This window comes from Meriones unguiculatus, chromosome 1 (genome assembly GCF_030254825.1).
Source record: "Meriones unguiculatus strain TT.TT164.6M chromosome 1, Bangor_MerUng_6.1, whole genome shotgun sequence".
Classification (NCBI taxonomy): domain Eukaryota; kingdom Metazoa; phylum Chordata; class Mammalia; order Rodentia; family Muridae; genus Meriones; species Meriones unguiculatus.
This window is the reverse complement of record NC_083349.1, coordinates 160562295-160580783: the sequence shown is the minus strand read 5'-3', so window position 1 is coordinate 160580783 and position 18489 is coordinate 160562295. Positions and strand designations below refer to the sequence as shown.

The following is an 18489-nucleotide window of genomic DNA, read 5'->3' as shown; positions in this document are numbered from 1 at the left end:
TTTAATTAACATGGGCCTAAAACTTGCAAATATAAGTTATAGGCAGTTAAAAGAAACATAGGTTACAAAGTTAGTCTGATTCTTTCAAATCCACTAGTTACATCCCTAAGGATCAGGGGAGCAAAAGGCTGAACTTGTAAAAGGAACTTTTATTTGCCTGTTTCAATTATTGTCTTGGGGGACTACTGCCTTCATCTGCTAACCTAAGCCTAGTCCTGGAAGCCTCTAGCCTCCTTTCAATCTAACCTAGGCCTAGAGCATTTTCAGCCTCGGAGACTCACTGCTGAATAAACTCACCCTGTCTAGTTCTTGCTGAGCTCTGGGCTGGCTGGTTCAACTCGGCTGTTCTGGCTTAAACTCCTCTCCCAGATGACTTATTCAATTGGGCTTCTCTCTTGGCCCCAGGATTGTTTTGCTTGGCCTCAAACTATGTCAACTCAATGGTCTCGCTAAGACTCAGCATTCTCAGGATTCTTCTTGGTAAACTCCAGACTTTAAAGGACAATCTTGCCAAACTTTGAATCCAGCCCCTCCCCCCCCCATGCTGGCTCAACAGAGGGCTCTAATTTTACAGTGGCAGGACACAGGCTTTGAGAGAATGCTCTGACAACCCCCATAAGTCACACAACATGAACCCATCTAAGGAACTGTACTTAAGCCCACAAAGCTGCACTAGTGGGCCTCCATGTGGAGCAGAAAGGGAGCTCACACCTGCACATTAGGCCTCTGTGTTCTACGCAATCCACACAGCCACTTGGGGAGAAAGGGAGTCTTCCTCTTCCTGTGCCATTTCAATTAAACAAAATCCCGGAGCTTCTGATCTCACTGGAAACCACTGGCCTCCAGTTTAGGTGGCTATTATACATTTCAAGGCCCAAGAAAAGTCTCCTCTGACATCTCTGGGTCAATTACCAGCTCACACAGGCAGCTAAGCTTCTAAAACAGGCTGCCCAACTTTCCTAACCACTCTCCCTCATCCTCAGTATAACCCTCGGTGGTTCTCTATGAAAGACCCCCGATCGAGTCTCTCTAGACGGGGAGACCCCGCTTCCCAAGGAGCAGCGAGACCAGTCTTCGGATGCAAGCTGCAAGAGGTTTATTACGATACACGGGGCGACAAGGCCTTTCGGAAGACTTGCGCGCCTCTCGGTTGGGGTGACGGGTTTTTATAGGGCTCGGGAGCAAGAAGCACGGTTACAGAAGCGAGAAGCATAGTTACAGGGATATGATTGGGCGGTTTGAACGAAGCCGTAGTTAGATCACGTACCTGGAACAGGGAAGGCTAGAAGGCAGATGTGAGTCAAGTCACGTACCCGGAACAGGGAAGGCGGGAAGGCAGGTGTGAGTCACGTACCCAGTTCTTATCTCGGGTACCCAGAGTGTTTTACGGGGAGACAGGGATTTTCTGTTCCCCCTCATAGGCCAGGTGCCCAACCGCAGATATCCTGTTGTTTTGACCCTGCACTGCTCTTAGTCTTGCAAAATAGTGTTGCCAGCGTTATGCTGGGGTTTTATTCTTTCACTCTAGGCTTTAGACCAGAACTCTGCAGCTATTGCCTCAGGATGGTAAAAAAAAAAAAAAAAAAAAAGAAAGAAAGAAAGAAAGAAAGAAAAGAAAACAGAAACGTCTTTTGCTCTCTGGGTCCTCCCAATGGGGTCTCCCTAACAGTTTTCACTGGGCCTCACAACTGGGCCTAGTTGTTATAAAGTTCCGCCGGAGCCGGCTGAGCTCGCCATCTTGGGTTCCAGCTTCTAACTGCGCCTCTTTGCAAAGACTCTAAATACAGGAGGTGGACTGGGTGGGCAGAGGCACTCCTACTAACACACAAATGGCCTCAAAGAATACATTATTCCATGCTTTCAGGGTGCCTCGATCACTACAGCTTTCATTCCCAGCATCACTTGGGAATGAGACTCTGAAAACTAAGTATTATTTCTGAGCAGCAGCTTGGTATCCCCAGTCTTCTGGAAAAAAAAAAAAAAAAAAAAAAAAAAAAGGCCAGGGCTAATCTAATTCTTAAGAGTTCCCAACGGGAGGCTCTGGAGACTCACCCTGGCTTCTCCTGGCTTCTCCTAGTCACACTTCTATGAGCCTCCTGAGGCCACCACCCACCTCAGCAGGTCCACTCATGGCAGACCCCTTCCTCCAGACAGACTTCCATTTATTCCACCACTGGGACAAACTGTCACTGAGTCCCAGGATAAATACAGCCCCCCAAGCCTAACTCCACCTTTTTGGCATCACCTTCTGGGAATCCGGGAGACTGTGGGCATCTTAAAACCTTCTCACAGGATAAAAGACTGCTCAACATTCACTGAACAAGTCCCTCTGGATTCCTCCAAATGAGTTCTATCACCGTAGATGCATCTGTCTAGGGTTAGGACTCTTCTAACCCCGGCTCAAGTGACCTATTCCTGTGAGCCGCTTCAGACCGCCATACCATGACCCCACAGACACTGCAAGACACCAGTGAGTAGCAATGGACCAATGTCATTTCTCACCCAGCCCTTTGGCCCCTGATGCAGCTTGGCTGGGCCTCCACACTAGGCGAGGGGCTTCTTCCTACCTCCACAACACCAACATTGTTACCCGTCTCCTAACCACTGTGCTCACTCCTAACCACGGTGGCTTTAGGATTCCGCAGCTCCTTTTGTTTTGACTCTCGCTGGTAAGATCTGCTTCTGACCATATGCCATTAAGCTCCAGATGGTGTTATCTCCGAGTTACCAACCATTACCACTGACACTAGCCTCCGGTCACTGAGGACCTCTTCAATCCCAACAACTATCACAGTCCCACCTTCAGTCTACTGGGATATGCACTATTGCCCCTCTCCCAAAGGGGACCCAATCACTATGGCTTACTGTTCTATGAGTATGACCAGATCAGCAACATGAACCAGGCATCTAACACCCTTCTATGTTCCAAAGCAGTTCCAAAGACAGGAAATCTTCGTCCACTTTCAACAATTTGACCATGCTAAGCAATCGGTGGGAAAATATGAATGAAATGGGCAAAAAATAAAATAAAAGGTTCAGCTGGCAGTGGCTGAGCTAGTAAAGGCACTTGCCACCAAGACTGATGACGTCACATGCACACTGTGGCATACCCCCTCAGAAGTAAATGCAGTAAAACAAAATGTCAAAAATGAAAAGCAAGCTTGGCATGGGTGCGTTCCTGTAATCCACCGCTCAGAGGCAGAACCAGGTAGCTGGTTCTCTGTGGGCTACAGGCCGGTCTGGTTTACATATTAAGTTCCAGGCCAGCCAGAACTACATGGTAGATAGATAGATAGATAGATGGATGGATGGATGGATAGATAGATGGATAGATAGATAAATGGCAGGGTCTGCAGAGATAGCACAGGCATCAAAAGTACTGGTGCTTTTCTGGAGGACCTGGCTTCCGGCAACCACACGCCGCTAACAACTCTGTCACCCTAGTCCCAGACGATCTGATGCCCTCTTCTGGCCTCCATGGCCACTGCACAGGTGCGTTACCCAAACACCCAGCACCTCAGACTGATATGCAAATGTTTAATCCCCAGGGTTCCTCTTCAGAGACCCTCCTCTTTGAGACTCACTAGTCCCTTCAGGCTGGGTCCCAGCCACCATCTCCCAGTCCTATCAAGTTCCTGATTTGAGGAGAAACAGGCTTCACCAGCTCCGTGAGAGCCAGAGCACTCCCTGGCCTGCTGACACCAGGGTGGCAGGCAGGTGGGAGTCTCCCCTACATCCCGCTCTCTGCACCCAGCCCGAGTCCCCATGCAGAGCAAAGAGTGCCCCATCCCACCGCTCCCCGCAACTGAGCCCAGAGCGGAGGGCCGGTGTGGGCGGTGCCAAAGCCACCGGGCGGCAAGGCGACTCCTGCCGCCTGCCTTCGGCGGCCCCGCGGCCCCAGCCGGGCGAGCGCTGCGGCAGCAACCGGGAAGGCGGCAGGACGCCCGGTGCCCCGGAGCTCGCTCAGCTCGCCCCCCACAGCCGGGCACAGGGTCTCGGGCCGGAGGACAACGCAGCCGCCGGCACCGGCTCCGCGGGGACGCCGCACTCACCATGGCGCGTCCCGGACCGTCCCGCCACTGTCCTCGGACCCCGCCGCCGGCGAACCTGAGCGCCGGCGGACAGCCCCGAACCCCGGAACCCAAGATGGCGAGCTCAGCCGGCTCCGGCGGAACTTTATAAGGCCGGCCCACTTCCCTCCTTACGAGTCGTCCGGCCCACACGGCCGCAGGGACAGCCAATGGCACCGAGCCATTGCGGCGGAAGGCTAAGCTGACGTGGACATTCTTCCCAGATGGAGATAGTGGTATCGCGGTCACTTCTCTCAGTTTCCCGGGAAGTTTTCTGTGGGTTGTGTGTTCGGAGGCGGCCTGAGCTGTGCATGGAAAGCAGTGCTCAACACAAAACTTGGAACGGGACTGCAAAACATTTTATTCAAATCTTATCGAGAGTATGGGGCTAAGAGGCAAAGTAGTGAGGTTCATTGTGGCACCTTCACACACGTGTAATTACGCTCTGTCTTCACTCATTTCGTATTAACGTTCAGACTGTGTTAGTATCTGAGAATCGCTGAAGAAGGATTCCGGACTCTGGTAGTATGCAAAAACCAAGAGAGTTTACTCTGCAGAGACCTCCAGCTGAGAATTAAAAATTAGGTTTGGGGGGTTACTGGATTAGAGTTTAAAGCACAAGTTTGAACACAGGCACAGCACGTGAGGTGAGGGCCGGCCTTGCTGCATTCCTTTCCACCCACTAGAGATACTTTTGCCAGGGAACCACCCAGACGGCCTCGACTTGTTACAAATACAACAGAATGTGCTAATGGCCACTCTCCCCGGGCAACAGAAAATCAGCACAGAACAGGATATTCTGACCGGAACCCAAGACCAGATGTCTGCCTGTGTCAATCCCCACCACACACACACACACACACACACACACACACACACACACACGTTTCTGGTTTTGGCGCCTTCCCACAGCCAATCGTTTTGAACTAAGACGTCCCCTTTTGTGTTTTAACCAATAGAAACTTGCCAGGCTGGAATTCCCTTGCTGGGGGAGGAGGCTCAGTTGGATACTTGTGCCTTGGTGTCTGTGAGAGTCCCAGCTGGAACTGCAAATAAAGAGCCTTGTGTGTGTGTTGCAACAGATTCCAGTCCTGGTGGTCTTTTGGGGGGATCTCGCTTATCAGGCACAACACAGCATGCTGGGTCACCATCTTCACAAAATGGGGGTGCAGAAGTAGGCTTAATTTAAAGGCAGTTAGAGGATTTCCCAGCGATACTAACTCCGGCCCAGTTTATCAGCTTATCCAAACATTAACCAGGCCCAATCAGAATAGATCAGGACCACTCAGAATGGTACAACCAGTAGTAACCAAATGGAAGACCATGGAAAATTTAAATTTGTGACGTTGCAATGCCTAAAATTTACTTGTAAACTCCACCTGTGCAGGGACCAAGTAACTTCTGGGAGGTGGGGTTTGTAGTTTTTGGAAAATAACAAAGCCTCATGGGAAAGTCCTACAGTAGCCAAAGGTTTGTCCTTATAAACCCCTATAGCACGTGGCTCAGGGCCATTTTCAGCTGGAAAATTCCAGGAAATGGTCCTAACTAAAGTCCATCTCTTGGAAAGTATTTCCTATTTAATAGAGCTTGCTTCAAATTTGGCCCAAATTGGTAGAATTGGTTTTTCTCCGGAGAATCTCAAGATTAACAACATAGGAAAAAATAGAAGGCTTGGATAACGTGACACACGTTATTATTTCCATTCCTTTGAGTATTTGTAGGCTATGATACTGTCCTTTGAGACTTAATTCCAAGGAACAAGCCAGTCCCATTCAGAGTCACATATCCTCCCTGGGCACCAGCCAATCCCAATAGAGGTCACATAGCCACAGAAATTCCCCTTTCTGGCTTTAAAAGGGGCCTTCAAGCTCCCCTCCAGGTCGCTGCCATTTTGTGAAGGTGGTGACCCCAGAATGCTGGAATTCTCTGCAGAATAAACTCTCTTTGTTTTTGCATACCATTTGACCCGTCCCGCAGGTCTGTCAACGGAGATCCTGAATGGGGGAGTGGGAATGAAAAGGGGGGACAAGGGTGCGAGAAATGAAGACCAAGATAGTATCTCTGATCAAAGTCTCCGTTTATTCGAGTTTTCCATACAACTATATAGGCAGAAGCAGAAGGAATGTAATTGCCTTTGGCAGGGTTACTAAGTGACTAGAAATCACAGGATGGCCCACCAAGATGTGCTAATAATGGTAATTTGGAAAGTTCCTCAGAAGTGTTACTTAGGAAGCCCTGAGGGAGAGGAGGATTTAAGGTATTTCAGGAAGATGATCTTATCGAAAGCCCCAGGTCAGCCAGGAATGCACTATTGTATCTGGGCAGTAGTCCAGTCAAGCCAGATGCCAAAATTCAGGGGGCAGCAAGGTGCCAGAAGGCCCCCGACAACCATCTGAGTCTGGAGGATCACAGGACCCTCAGAGACCACCAGGAGATGACTTGATGCAAGAGCAAGAGAGCTTTATTAGCAGAGCAATCGAACTCAGGACCCAAGTCTCACTGATGCAGCATTAGAGAAATGGGACCTCAAGCTCTGAGTGAGATCTGGTGCCCCCTTCTGGTATGTAGGCATACAGACAGAATGCTGTCTAAATAAATAAATAAATAAATAAGACCCTTGTGTATTTGCATCAGACTCATGTTCCTCGTGTTCCTTGGGGGTCTCTCAAACTGGGCATAACAATCCCATGTGTAGCGTGACTTGCTTTAATCATTTCAATCCTCACTCCCCACATGTTTGACTCTGCTACCAGGCTCCAGCAAAGCTGTAATAACTGAATCACTAGGTTTTCGTGCCCAGCTTCAGAACTAGGGAACTAGTATAGTAATTTTAATCATACAATTATTGACAGACCTTGGTGTTATGCCAGGATCACGGGACCCTCAGAGAACACCAGGAGATGACTCCATGCAAGAAAAGAGAGCTTTATTATGAGAGCAATTGAACTCAGGACCCAAGTCTCACTGACACAGCAGTAGAAAAGTGGAACCCTGAGCCCTGAGTGAGCAGGGGGTTTCCATGACAGCAAGCAGGGGGGCACATGTTTTGACTTTACAGGATTGGGTAAAAGCCATAGGGGCAAGGTGACCTTTTACATAATCATAATTGCCATTCTAAACTACATCGGAACACTGGGGAGCATTTTCTCAACCTATTTTCATTGATTATTGCCAGGGAGATTGTCTCTGTTTTCTACCAAGTATTTATTCTGTGATATTTCCTGGAGGCGGTTGCTAGGAGAGTTAACTTTATTTTTTGCCAAGTGCATATTCTGTGATATTTCCTGGTACCTGAGTTCAGCTCCAGGTCAAGAAGGCTCCCATTTCAAAATGGAGTCACCCAGGCTAACTTAAACTCTTCATTCCTCCCTTTCCTGGTTAATAAAGAGGCCAATCTTGGGCTCTGACAGTCCATGGTCAAACTGGTGGCACTGGGTTCTCATTACCATCAACTGTATAGTCCCTAGTCTTTGCCTAATATATCCTAACAACTTGTTAAACAAGTATGATACAAAAATGACTAAAAGCAAAAGATTCTGCCTTTGAGCTGTTATCAGGGAGCCCCCTTTGACTTAACATTTCAGCCTGTAGGTGGGATTTTGGGCTGGTGTTCTCTTCTTCTGAAATTGCTTCAAGGTTCACAATAGGACTGTTGGCATCAGGAGCTAGGAAGGCTGAAATGCCAGCCAAAGGCTGGGCAATGGGGCAGTTCTCAGAAGTGTCTGGTTAGTTGATCCATCTGAGGAGGCAGTGAGCAGTCATGTCAGCTTCCAGAAAGTTCAGATCTCAGCTTGCAGTCTCAACCAGGTGAAAATCAGAGACAAATTCAAACTAGAAACAGAAGTTAAAATTTGTCTAATAAATGGGAAACTCTCAAAACCAAGGAAATAACTCATCTAGGGTTCATCTGAGCTATGTCAGATTCAGGTCTCATGACTTTTTGGTCCCCTGAAACTCACATAAACTTTTGGTTTACAAAAGGAAGTATGTAAAAAGACTCAGAAAAATAATATATCAACAACATTCTGTGAATAAAGGGTAAAATTGCATCCAACGGAGTATCAATTTTTCTTAGCTCTTTGCTTTGTAACTTTTATAAACAATTTAAATGTGTCCATGGTCTGAAATTCTAACATTTTAACTGTGGGCACAGCTGTTGGTACACAGCCATCATGCCATTTCTTGTACACTCAGCGTCTACTTTTAGTCCCCATCTCCATGTCACACTGGGAAGTTAGGCAGAAACACATTAACGGCTTTAGAATTAAATTCTGGATGCTTGGACTTTCCTTAACAAAGCAACTAGAAAAAATAAGTTTAAGGTATTTCCAAATCTTGCATCAAAATCTACTTCAAAAATGGCAGATATTAAAAATACCATAATAAAAGCTCTGTCTTTTGGGTCAAATATACATTTTGGACAGATGTTCTTAGCATGATGAGATGCATCTTTAAGTCTATTTCTAGAAGACAACCAAGAAAAAATTAAAATCTCAAGCTTGTGGCTGGATAATAAGTAGGCAGTGTTCCATCAGCTTATCCCAATTCTATTAATCAATATTGTAACTCTGAACTTTTGAAATTTTATAACAATGCAAACATATCAATAGTAGAGAAGGAAGAAGTCTGAAATATTATCTTAAAATATTTATTTAGACCCTTTAATTTATTTTTTAACTTTGAAACATTTTTCCAGATCCTTAAATAATTTTTAAATTTTTATAATTTAAATTTTGATATCTTCAAATGTTATATAAATTTTGTATCTTTTTATCCAGCTATTCATCATAAAACATAGACAATTAACATGAAGCCTGTAGGCAAGGCAAACCTGTTTGCCTTTTTAAATAAAAGACCTAGTACCTGGTAATTTTAACTAACTAATAAATTAACCAGTAAACCAACAATGGATCTAATTATCTGCTCTTTAACTGCAAAGCTACCATTAGCTTATCTTAGCCATCAATGTTATCAGAGACCTGAGAAGGATAAATTATGAGCTAAATATCCATGTATCAATCAAAATGACAGTAACAACTAGTCAATCCATCACCCTAGGCAGCTGTCCCTAGTTCCTGTGGTCTTGTGGCATCATATGAGCAGGGTGGTCCGGTGACCAGGCACAGAAGATGAGAGACTGTTTCTGTGGAGAAAGAAACGAGAGAATGGCCTCACCTCTCCCTTAGCAATGTGAAACATTGATTCTCTAGGTATCCACAGCTTTGTCCACAGTTTGGGCTGGGCCCTAGCAGTGGGCCAGTTGGGGCAGTCTCGCCCAATGGTTAGCATACCATAATCCAGAGTCATATTGTACCCAAATCTTCTTGGAGGCCTTAGGGGAGCTTCTGTCAGGATTTTGGGACTCTCTGTCATAATAAGCTTACATATGTCAAAATGCCATATTCATCAGATCTCTGTCAAGCTTGAGGACCAGCATATTTGAATTATTCTTCATCTCTCTTTTAATTATCTATTTTAAATTGCATGCTATGAAACAGGATGTCACAATCTCTAATTCTGTCTTATTACTTAAATAAATGTTTTAGAACCATATTATCTCAAATAGATCTGCATAGGCAAACTTCATAATTACCTAGGCTTAATTTTAAAAACATAAACAAAAGACTAGATAAAATTCATTCTTATAACTAATTGAAGTCATTAGCATAACTTCAAATGTCTTTCTAAACTAAAACCAAAGCAAAACTTTCAATCAAATAAAATACATAGAAGGGCCAGCAAATCTTGCTCATCCTATCATATTGCATTAAGACTGAACAGCAAAAAAGCATAAAGAACAAAAGTTTCGTTTTGCACTAAATTGGGAACTAAACACAGCTGGCAACCTTAGCAAAGATTGGCAATTCTGGCCATTTCAAACCTATCGGCCAGAAAGAAACAGCATTAAATCATTTATATAGGAACTGGCAACCAGGCATATATTTTTATAATAATTAACAATGACTTGAATATAACCCTATATAATCCTGGGCTAACATGGAGCTGCAATAAAGAACATAAAAAACATTTTGTATTGAAGAAACATCAGCCTTTTAAATGAAGAGCAACATATCTTACAGTTCTTTCTCAAATCATGTTTGCAGGTGTAAAAAACAAAGAAAATACAGTTCATACCTTTTATAACATTTTATATATCTTCAGGTTAGGCTTTTTCCAGCTCTGCTCTTTTGATTTAACCAGACATTTTTCTTGATTTTCAGACCATATAAAAGTTTTCATCAGAACCCTTTTCATTACTTTATGAAAACTACAATTTTCTTAATTCGCTCAAATAGTATGGCTTGGTTTCATTTGGTAAAATTAACAAAATAAATACCAAAGTCTTTTGACCTCCCCCAAAGGATTGAGAAACTGTTCCAAGTTTACTGTTAGAGTGCCTATGGTCATTGTCTAAAATGCCTGATAAACTTTAAAACATTTCATAGCCTTAAACATATTTTTTAAAACCTGTTTTTGAAACATAAAAAACACATTTTTAGAAGAAATATGTTTTTGCAATATCAAAGTACCCTTTTTTTAGAAACAAAGTCACAAATTATAACCAAAAAATAACCTTGGTACTGGGCCAGATGGTAGTTACAACCTAGATAAAGGGGCTGAAGCCAGCTGAGGAATGGGAGGAGGTCTGTATGGAGGGGGTGGAAAAATTATTTCCATAGGAGTCCCATCCTGCAAAACAGCATGAAGAGGAGGGACAGGGGCAAGGGAGCCAGGGCAGTGGCCTCTGGTTTCAGAAAGCCTGTGGAAGGAGGATTGTTAGTGGGGGTCAGAAAGGGCTTGATCCATGGAGGTGGATGAATCACTAGATCCTTCCAAACTACAATTTAGGGCACTTGGTCAGGGTGCCCACATGCTTTGTGAAAGACTCTATTTTCCATGCAAGGACAGTGGGAAGGTGGAAAGTTTCTTCTGGTGGCCAGCCCACATTGAAGGTAGGCCATTCTGAGCTGCAAAAAGTCATCATTTTTCTTTTCCTCATATCAACTGAAAGACCATGAGCTCTAGTCTTAACTTCCCTAAAATGAGTCAGAACCAAGTCAAGGGGTTTGGAAGTATTCTGTTTCATATTGTCAGTCAGTCTTTTTGTCAAAAAGAAACCAAAGAAATGAAATGGACAATTTCAACAGACAGTAAATCACACAGACAGCCAGCCGTCTCAGGCAAAAGGAAAATTAAAGACAATAAATTACAGCCTGTACCTGGGCTCATATCCCAGGACAAAACTGAAATCACAGAAGCGAAAAGAGCTGCAGCTTCAAACAGAAATAGAAGAAAGCACTTTTAGGCAAACAAGAGACCATAAACAATTAATCACAGAACTGAAGCAGTAACTCCTGGCACAACACCAAGCAAGAGACAACTAATCACACAGAGACGAAGTAAAACCCAAAACCTGGCTTTTCCCGGACTTCTCTGCCACAGAAGTTCCAGAAAGGCTGATCCCCACTCCAACTTCCCTGCTACAGAAGTTCTGGAGGGGTAAACTGATTTCTGATGAGAGGTGAGGTCACCCAAGGCAAGGTGACCTTTTACATAATCACAATTGCCATTCTTCTAAACTACATCTGGAACTTTGGGGAGAATTTTCCCAACCGATTCTCATTGATTATTGCCAGGGAGATTGTCTCTGTTTTCTACTAAGTATTTATTTTGTGATATTTCCTGGTACCTGAGTTCAGCTCCAGGTCAAGATGGCTTCTCATTTCAAAATGGAGTCATCTAGGCTAACTTAAACTCTTCAGTTGCTGCGACCCAAGCTTGAGCTTGTATCCAATAAACCCTCCTGTGTTTTGCATTGGATTCAACTCTGATGGTCTTTTGGGGGTCTTTTGATCTGGGTACAACAGCACACATCTATAGTTCCAGCCCTCGGGGAGGCAGAGTCAGACAAGTCTCTGTGAGTTCAAGGCGAGCCTGGTCTATAAAATGAGTCCAGAACAGCCAATGCTACACAGAGAAACCCTGTCAAAAAAAAAGTATCAATGAAGTTTAAAAGAGAGTGAGTTTCTTGGATGACCTTGTGAGGGCTTGGGCTTGAGAGTGTGTGTTTTTGAAGAGGAAATCTCTAGGAAGGTTTGGGTTTAGTTATGTTCTATAATCAGGGGTGTAGGATTTGTTCAGAATGTATCGTCTGAGAACATCTGGACAGTTAATGAATTTAGGGAAATTGGTTGGCAGTGGACAGTTGGCATCATTTGGGAAGAGGAAAAGTAGGAGAGTGAAAAGAAAGATGAGATTCAACCCTCTTGTGTATGAGAAAGATGGAGTAGAAGGCTTAGGGGAGTTTGTGGACAGGAGTGTAGAGAACCTGGGGAATGTTGAGGCAAAGGGATTTGTTTGGAGGGGTTGAGGAGATCCAAACAGCAGCATAGGAAGAAGAAATTTGAAACAACTTTTCATATACCTTAAATTATTTTCTCAGACCCATAAATGACTTGCTTTTGTATCTTCAGACCTTAACGCATTTTCTTGAATGTCATACCTTCAGACTTATAAACTACATTTTTTAGAGCTGTATAACGTATTTGTCATAACCTTTAGGAACTTAAATCTTTCCTAGTGTGAAGCCTGTCTGAAAGGGAAACTACATATGAAATAGAAGGACAGGCAGCCAAGTGTTTGCTGCTGTTAAGGCTACAGTAACCAGCAATGTCCTCAGAGGTCTGTGAAGGATATGTTTCAGCAGGAAGTATAATTTAAATGGATTTTGTATAGGTTAAAATGCCAGAAACTTGCTTAGACGGTTGTTGAAGGCCTCCGTGGTTCATTGCCAAAGTAGTCGGTTTTCTGTTGTCAGACAAGAGCAACAGGCCTTCGACTGTCAGACTCGGGTCTGAGGAATTTGTCCTGTAGAGGAAGAACTTGGGAACATTTGAAGAGCTTAAGTTAGCTTGGGTGACTCAGGTACCAAGATGTTCCTCCTTGGAAAATACAGCTGAAAGAAGTAAAAATAAGTTTTATAGTTTTGTCTATCTGTTTTGAATATGTAAGTTTCCTGTATTTTACATGTCTTGGTTACTGATTATTGGTTATTAAACATATTAAGATTTTTACATAATTTCTGTCCTGTCTTAAAAACCAGGTGTATTCAAAATAAGGTTTGAAACTCTGTTTATATAAAATATTAAAGCTGCACCTCCATGTGTTTGTATACAAGAAACTTTTCTTGCTGGCAGCCAACATCAAAATAATACACTTGGTATTGATTTTAGAGGCACTGAACTGTTTGCACTGATAAAATTTGGTTTTAACTTTTAAAATTATGTTTATGCTTTGTGACTTTATTCCTAAAAGGGGTATGTTATTTTAATATTGCGAAAACAGATTTTAAAGACTGTTTAAGGCTATGAAACATTTTAAAGTTTAGCAGGCGTTTTAAAATAATGACCTTGGGCAGTCTAGCAAGGAACTTGGAAGTTTCTCAATCCTTTGGGGGAAGACAAAAGACTTTGGTATTTATTTTATTAATTTTACTAAATTAAACCAAGCCATACTATTTGAGCCAATTTTTAAAATTGCAGTTTTTACATAATAAAAAATAATAAAAAGGGTTTTGATGTATAAAAAAACCAGAGGGCATATGAATTGTATTTGCTTTGATTTTTTATACCTGCAAATATGAATATGTTGCTCGTCATTGAAAAGGCTGCTGTTTCTTCAGTGCAAAATGTTTTCTTGTGCTCTTTAAAGGGGGAAAGAGACTGCAGCTCCATGTTAGCACAGGGTTATACAAGGTTATATTAAAATCATTGCTAATTATTACATAAAATATATGCCTGGTCATCAGTAGTTCCTATATAAATGATTTAATATTGTTTTTTTCTGGCCATTAGGTTTGGTATGGCCAGAATAGTCCATCTTTGCTAAGGTTGTCAGCCCTGTTTAGCTCTCTGTTTAGTGCTAAGTAAAACTTTTGCTGTTTAGTCTCAATGCAATGTGGTAGGATGAGCAGGATTTGCTAGCCCTTCTGTGTACTATATCTGATTGAAAGTTTTGCTTTGATTTTAGCTCAGAAAGATATTTAAAGTTATGCTAATGATTGCAGTTGAGTGTAAGATTGAGCTATAGCTAGTCTTTTGTTTATGTTTTCAAGGCTAAGCCTTTGATGGGTAACTATAAAGTTTGCCTATGTAGATCTATCTAAAATAGATATGATCCTAAAACATTTATCTAAGGAATATGCATTCTGTTAGAGATTATAGCATTCTGTTTTATAGGATGCAGTTTAGAGTAGATAACTAAAGATAGACAATAATTCAGATATGCAGGCCCTCAAGCTTGTCAGAGATCTGATGAATATGGCATTTTGACATGTGTAAGCTCAGTGTAACAGAGGGTTTCAAAATCCTGGCAGTTGCTCCCCAAGGTCTCTGAGAAGATTTGGGCATGGCAACAGATGGCTGTGACTCTGGATTATGGAATGTTATCACTGGGCAAGACTGCCCCAACTGCCCCACTGCTAAGGCCCAGCCTAAGCTATGGACACCTGGTGAGTCATTGTTTCACATTGCTGAGGATGAGATAAAGTTAATCTCTCATATTCCTTTTTCCACAGAAACAGTCTCTCATATTTTGTGCCTGATGGCTGGACTGCCTCTGCTCATAATGCCATAAGACCACAGGAGCCAGGAACAACTGCTTAGGGTGATGGACTGATTAGTTGTTACTGTCATTTTGATTGGCACATGGATTGATACATTTATTTAGCTCATAAGTTATCCTTCTCAGGTCTCTGATCATATTGATGGTTAAGCTAAGCTAATGGTAGCTTTGCAGCTAAAGAGTAGACAATTAGATCCACTGTTAGTTCATTGGTTAGTTTATTAGCTTAGAATTATCAGGTACTAGGTCTTCTATTTAAAAAGGCAAACAGGTTTGCCTTGCTCACAGACTTCATGTTAGTTATCTGTGTCTTATGGTGAATAGCTGAACAGAAAGATATGGAGTTTATATAGAGTCTGAGGATATAAAAGTTTAGGTTGTGAGAATCTAAAAAGTATTACTTGAGGGTCTGGGAAAATGTTTCAGGGTTGATAAATGAAAAAAATTAGAGGGTCTAAAGAAATGTTTTAAGATGTATAAATATGAATTATAATTTAATATGAATTTCTCATATTAAAATGAGAAATATTTTGGATTTCTCCCCTGCCAAGCTATTATGCTTATGTTATAAGATTTCAGAAGTTCAGAGTTTTGATATTGATCAGTAGAGTTTTGATAAGTTGAATTGAGTGCTTATCATTCAGTCACAAGCTTGAGATTTTCACTTCTTCCTGGTTGTCTTCTGGAGATAGATTTAGAGATGCTTCCCATCATGCTAAGAATATTTGTCCAATGTGTATATATGACCCAAAAGTCATAGCTTTTACTACAGTATTTTTAATATCTGATATTTCTGAGGTAGACTTTGACCCAGGAATATCTTTAACCTATTCCCTCTAGTTGCTTTGTTAAGGAAAGTCCAAGCATCCAGAATTTAGCACTAAAGCTGTAAATGTATTTCTGCCTAACTTTCTAAGGTGACATGGAGGTGGGGCTAAAAGGAGATGCTGAGTGTACAAGAAATGGCATGGTGGCTGATTACCAAGAGCTGTGCCCACAGTTAAAGTGTCAGAGTTTCAGACCGTGGGCACACTTAAATTGTTTACAAAACAATTTTGTAAGAAGCTAAGAAGAACTGATACTCATTCCGTTGGATGCAGTTTTACCTGTTACTTTTCTGAGTTGTTTTATATATATTTCTTTTTGTAAACTAAAAATTCATATGAGTTTCAAGAAATCAAAAAGTCATGATACCTGAATCTGCCATAGCTCAAACGAACCCCAGATGAGTTTTTCCCTTGGTCTTGGAATTCCTCACTTTTCCCATTTATTAGACAAATTTTAACTTCCGTCTCTAGTCTGAATTTGTCTCCGCAGATTTACACCTGGTTTACTCTATTCTGGATCAGCTATAGACTGCAAGCTGAGATCTGGGCTTCCTGGAAGTTGACATGTTTGATCCCTGCCTCTTCAGGTGGATCAACTAACCAGACACTTCTGAGGAGTGCCCCATTGCCCAGCCTTTGGCTGGCATTTCAGCTTTCCTAGCCCCTTGATGTCGACAGCCCCATGGTCAGCACTGAAGCAGCTTCAGAAGAAAAGGCCTCCTTCAATCCCACCTAACAGGCTGAAATGTTAAGTCAAAAGGGGCTCCCTACGTTAACTATTATCTTGGGGACCTGCTTAGTTGGAGTAGGAACTAGTATTGCAATGCTGGGTGTGCAAAGCCAGACTTTTAACAGCTTAAAAACAGAATCTTCTGCTTTTGGTCACCTTTGGACCATGCTTGTTTAATCAGCTGTTAGGATATATTAGGCAAAGATTAGAGACCATACAGTTGATGGTAATGAGAACTCAATACCAACAGCTTCAAGCTGTAAGAGCCCAAGATTGGCCATTTTATGCACAAGGAAAGGGGGGAATGAAAAGCTTAAGTTAGCTTGGGTGACTCCATTTTGAGATGAGAAGCCATCTTGTGCACACTTGTGACAAGGGGCTGAACTCAAGTACCAGGAAAAAAAATCACAGAGTGTACACTTGGCAGAAAACAGTTAACTCTCCTAGCAACAGCTTCCAGGAAATATCACAGAATAAACACTTGGTAGAAAATAAAGATAATTCCCCTGACAACAACCAATCAGAATCAGGTGAGAAAATTCTCTCCAATGTTCCAGATGTAGTTCAGAAGAATAGGAATTGTAGTTAAGCTTCAGCTAAGGGGATACCTCGCCACTTTGGCCACTATGACTTTTATTCAATCCAGTAACGCCAAGGCATGGAATTCCCCACCCCACCCCCCACTTGTGGTTTTTCCGTTTAAAAACCCTGTTCACTCAGGGCTCAGGGTCACACTTCTCTACTGCCCAATCAGTGAGATTTGGGTCCCGTGTTCAAACACGTATACAATAAACCCTCATGTATTTACAGTGGAGTCGATTCCTGATAGTCTTTGGGGGTCTCACGAACTGGGCATAACACATTGACCTTAGTTTGATGAGGCAGAGTACAGCAGTCTACCCCAAAGCGTCCAGTTCATGCAGGTCCTTGGCAGCAGGTGAGGCGCGGGGCAGTTTCGTCCGGGGATTAGAGTTACCACAGTTCAGTCCAGGTGGAGTCATTGGTGTGGTGTTCCAACTGTCTTCTTTGGAGACCTTAACGACTTCTTTCTTAGGGGTCTCTGATTATTGTGGGAAGTTTTTTTTTTTTTAATTGAACATTTTAAATGCCGTCTTCAGCAGATCTCTGAGGAGTTTGGAGACTAGTATTTATGGAGTGTACTTTAATTTGGGCTTAACCTTGAAAACATGTATACAGGAGGCTACATAAAGCTTATTTCTGTAATTAATCATGATTATAAGCATATTTATAAACACATTAAGGAATCTGATTATTTATGGGGTAACTGATAATTAACTGGTATGTTTTAATTACTTTTAACAGCTTATAATAATAAGTTAATACAGATTTTACAAGATTAGGACTTACAGCTTTATCCCTGTTCAGTTTGAGACTTAAAGTCTCAGTTAAAGATTTAGAGATCTTTTAGCATGAAAATAAACCATAAATGTAGTAAACATTTGTTATTACAGAACATTACAGTGTCATTTGTATGACTAGGTTTAAGCTAAGGGCAGTGTCAGAATAGGATTGGGTTAATACGTTGAGACAGTGGCAATAGGGGAGAGAAAAAGTCTAAATTCTAGGACTGCTACTGTAACCAGCTGTCACAGTGTAACAGCAGAAGAGGAGAGAGCAAGTGTGACCAGAGGGCTGGCTCAAGGTTGTTGATTGTGTTCTTACACAGGCCTCTAGGCATCTGGGTCTAGGGTAATTATAGGTTTAGGTGCCAATTTCTGAATTTGTCTTAGTTGGATGGGTGTTTTTCCCTTGGCTTCTGCTTCCTTTCTGGTCTTCTGGTCTGAGTGACTAGTGGCCAGTGAGTCATTGGGTCCAGCAGGGTGACTCTGCTGGGGTTTTGGGTACTGGAATTGCCACTTGTTATGCCCAGTTCATGAGACCTCCAAAGACCACCAGGAATTGACTCCACTGCAAGTACATACTCTAGCCCAGAACACAAAATTTCCTGTGGAAGCAGGAAAGGAATGAAGCCCTGAGATCTAGGGGAACAAGGTTTTTAAAGGGAAAACAACAACAACAACAACAAAACACAAGCAGGGAGGTACATGCCTTGGCATTACATGATTGGGTAAGGGAAATTGACTTTTGAAATGATTGGTTTACTTTAGGCACCAAGACCACAAACAGTTCTGGCCTGGCCATCTGGGCCGGTTCCCTAGCAACTGTATCTCTAATGGGCAGGAAAAAAATGCAGTAAGGCTGGTTCCCTCCCCTTCCT

At 42.6% G+C, this 18489-nt stretch overlaps 1 protein-coding gene across 1 annotated transcript in view; it reads right to left on the bottom strand.

Moving 5' to 3' along the window:
* LOC110552487 (zinc finger protein 809-like) overlaps nt 1-18489 on the bottom strand; it is a 40281-nt gene that overhangs the window by 12240 nt on the left and 9552 nt on the right. The window contains 2 exon segments of the mRNA XM_060383046.1: nt 4053-4375; nt 6029-6064. Coding sequence (XP_060239029.1) covers nt 4053-4375; nt 6029-6064 — 359 coding nt within the window.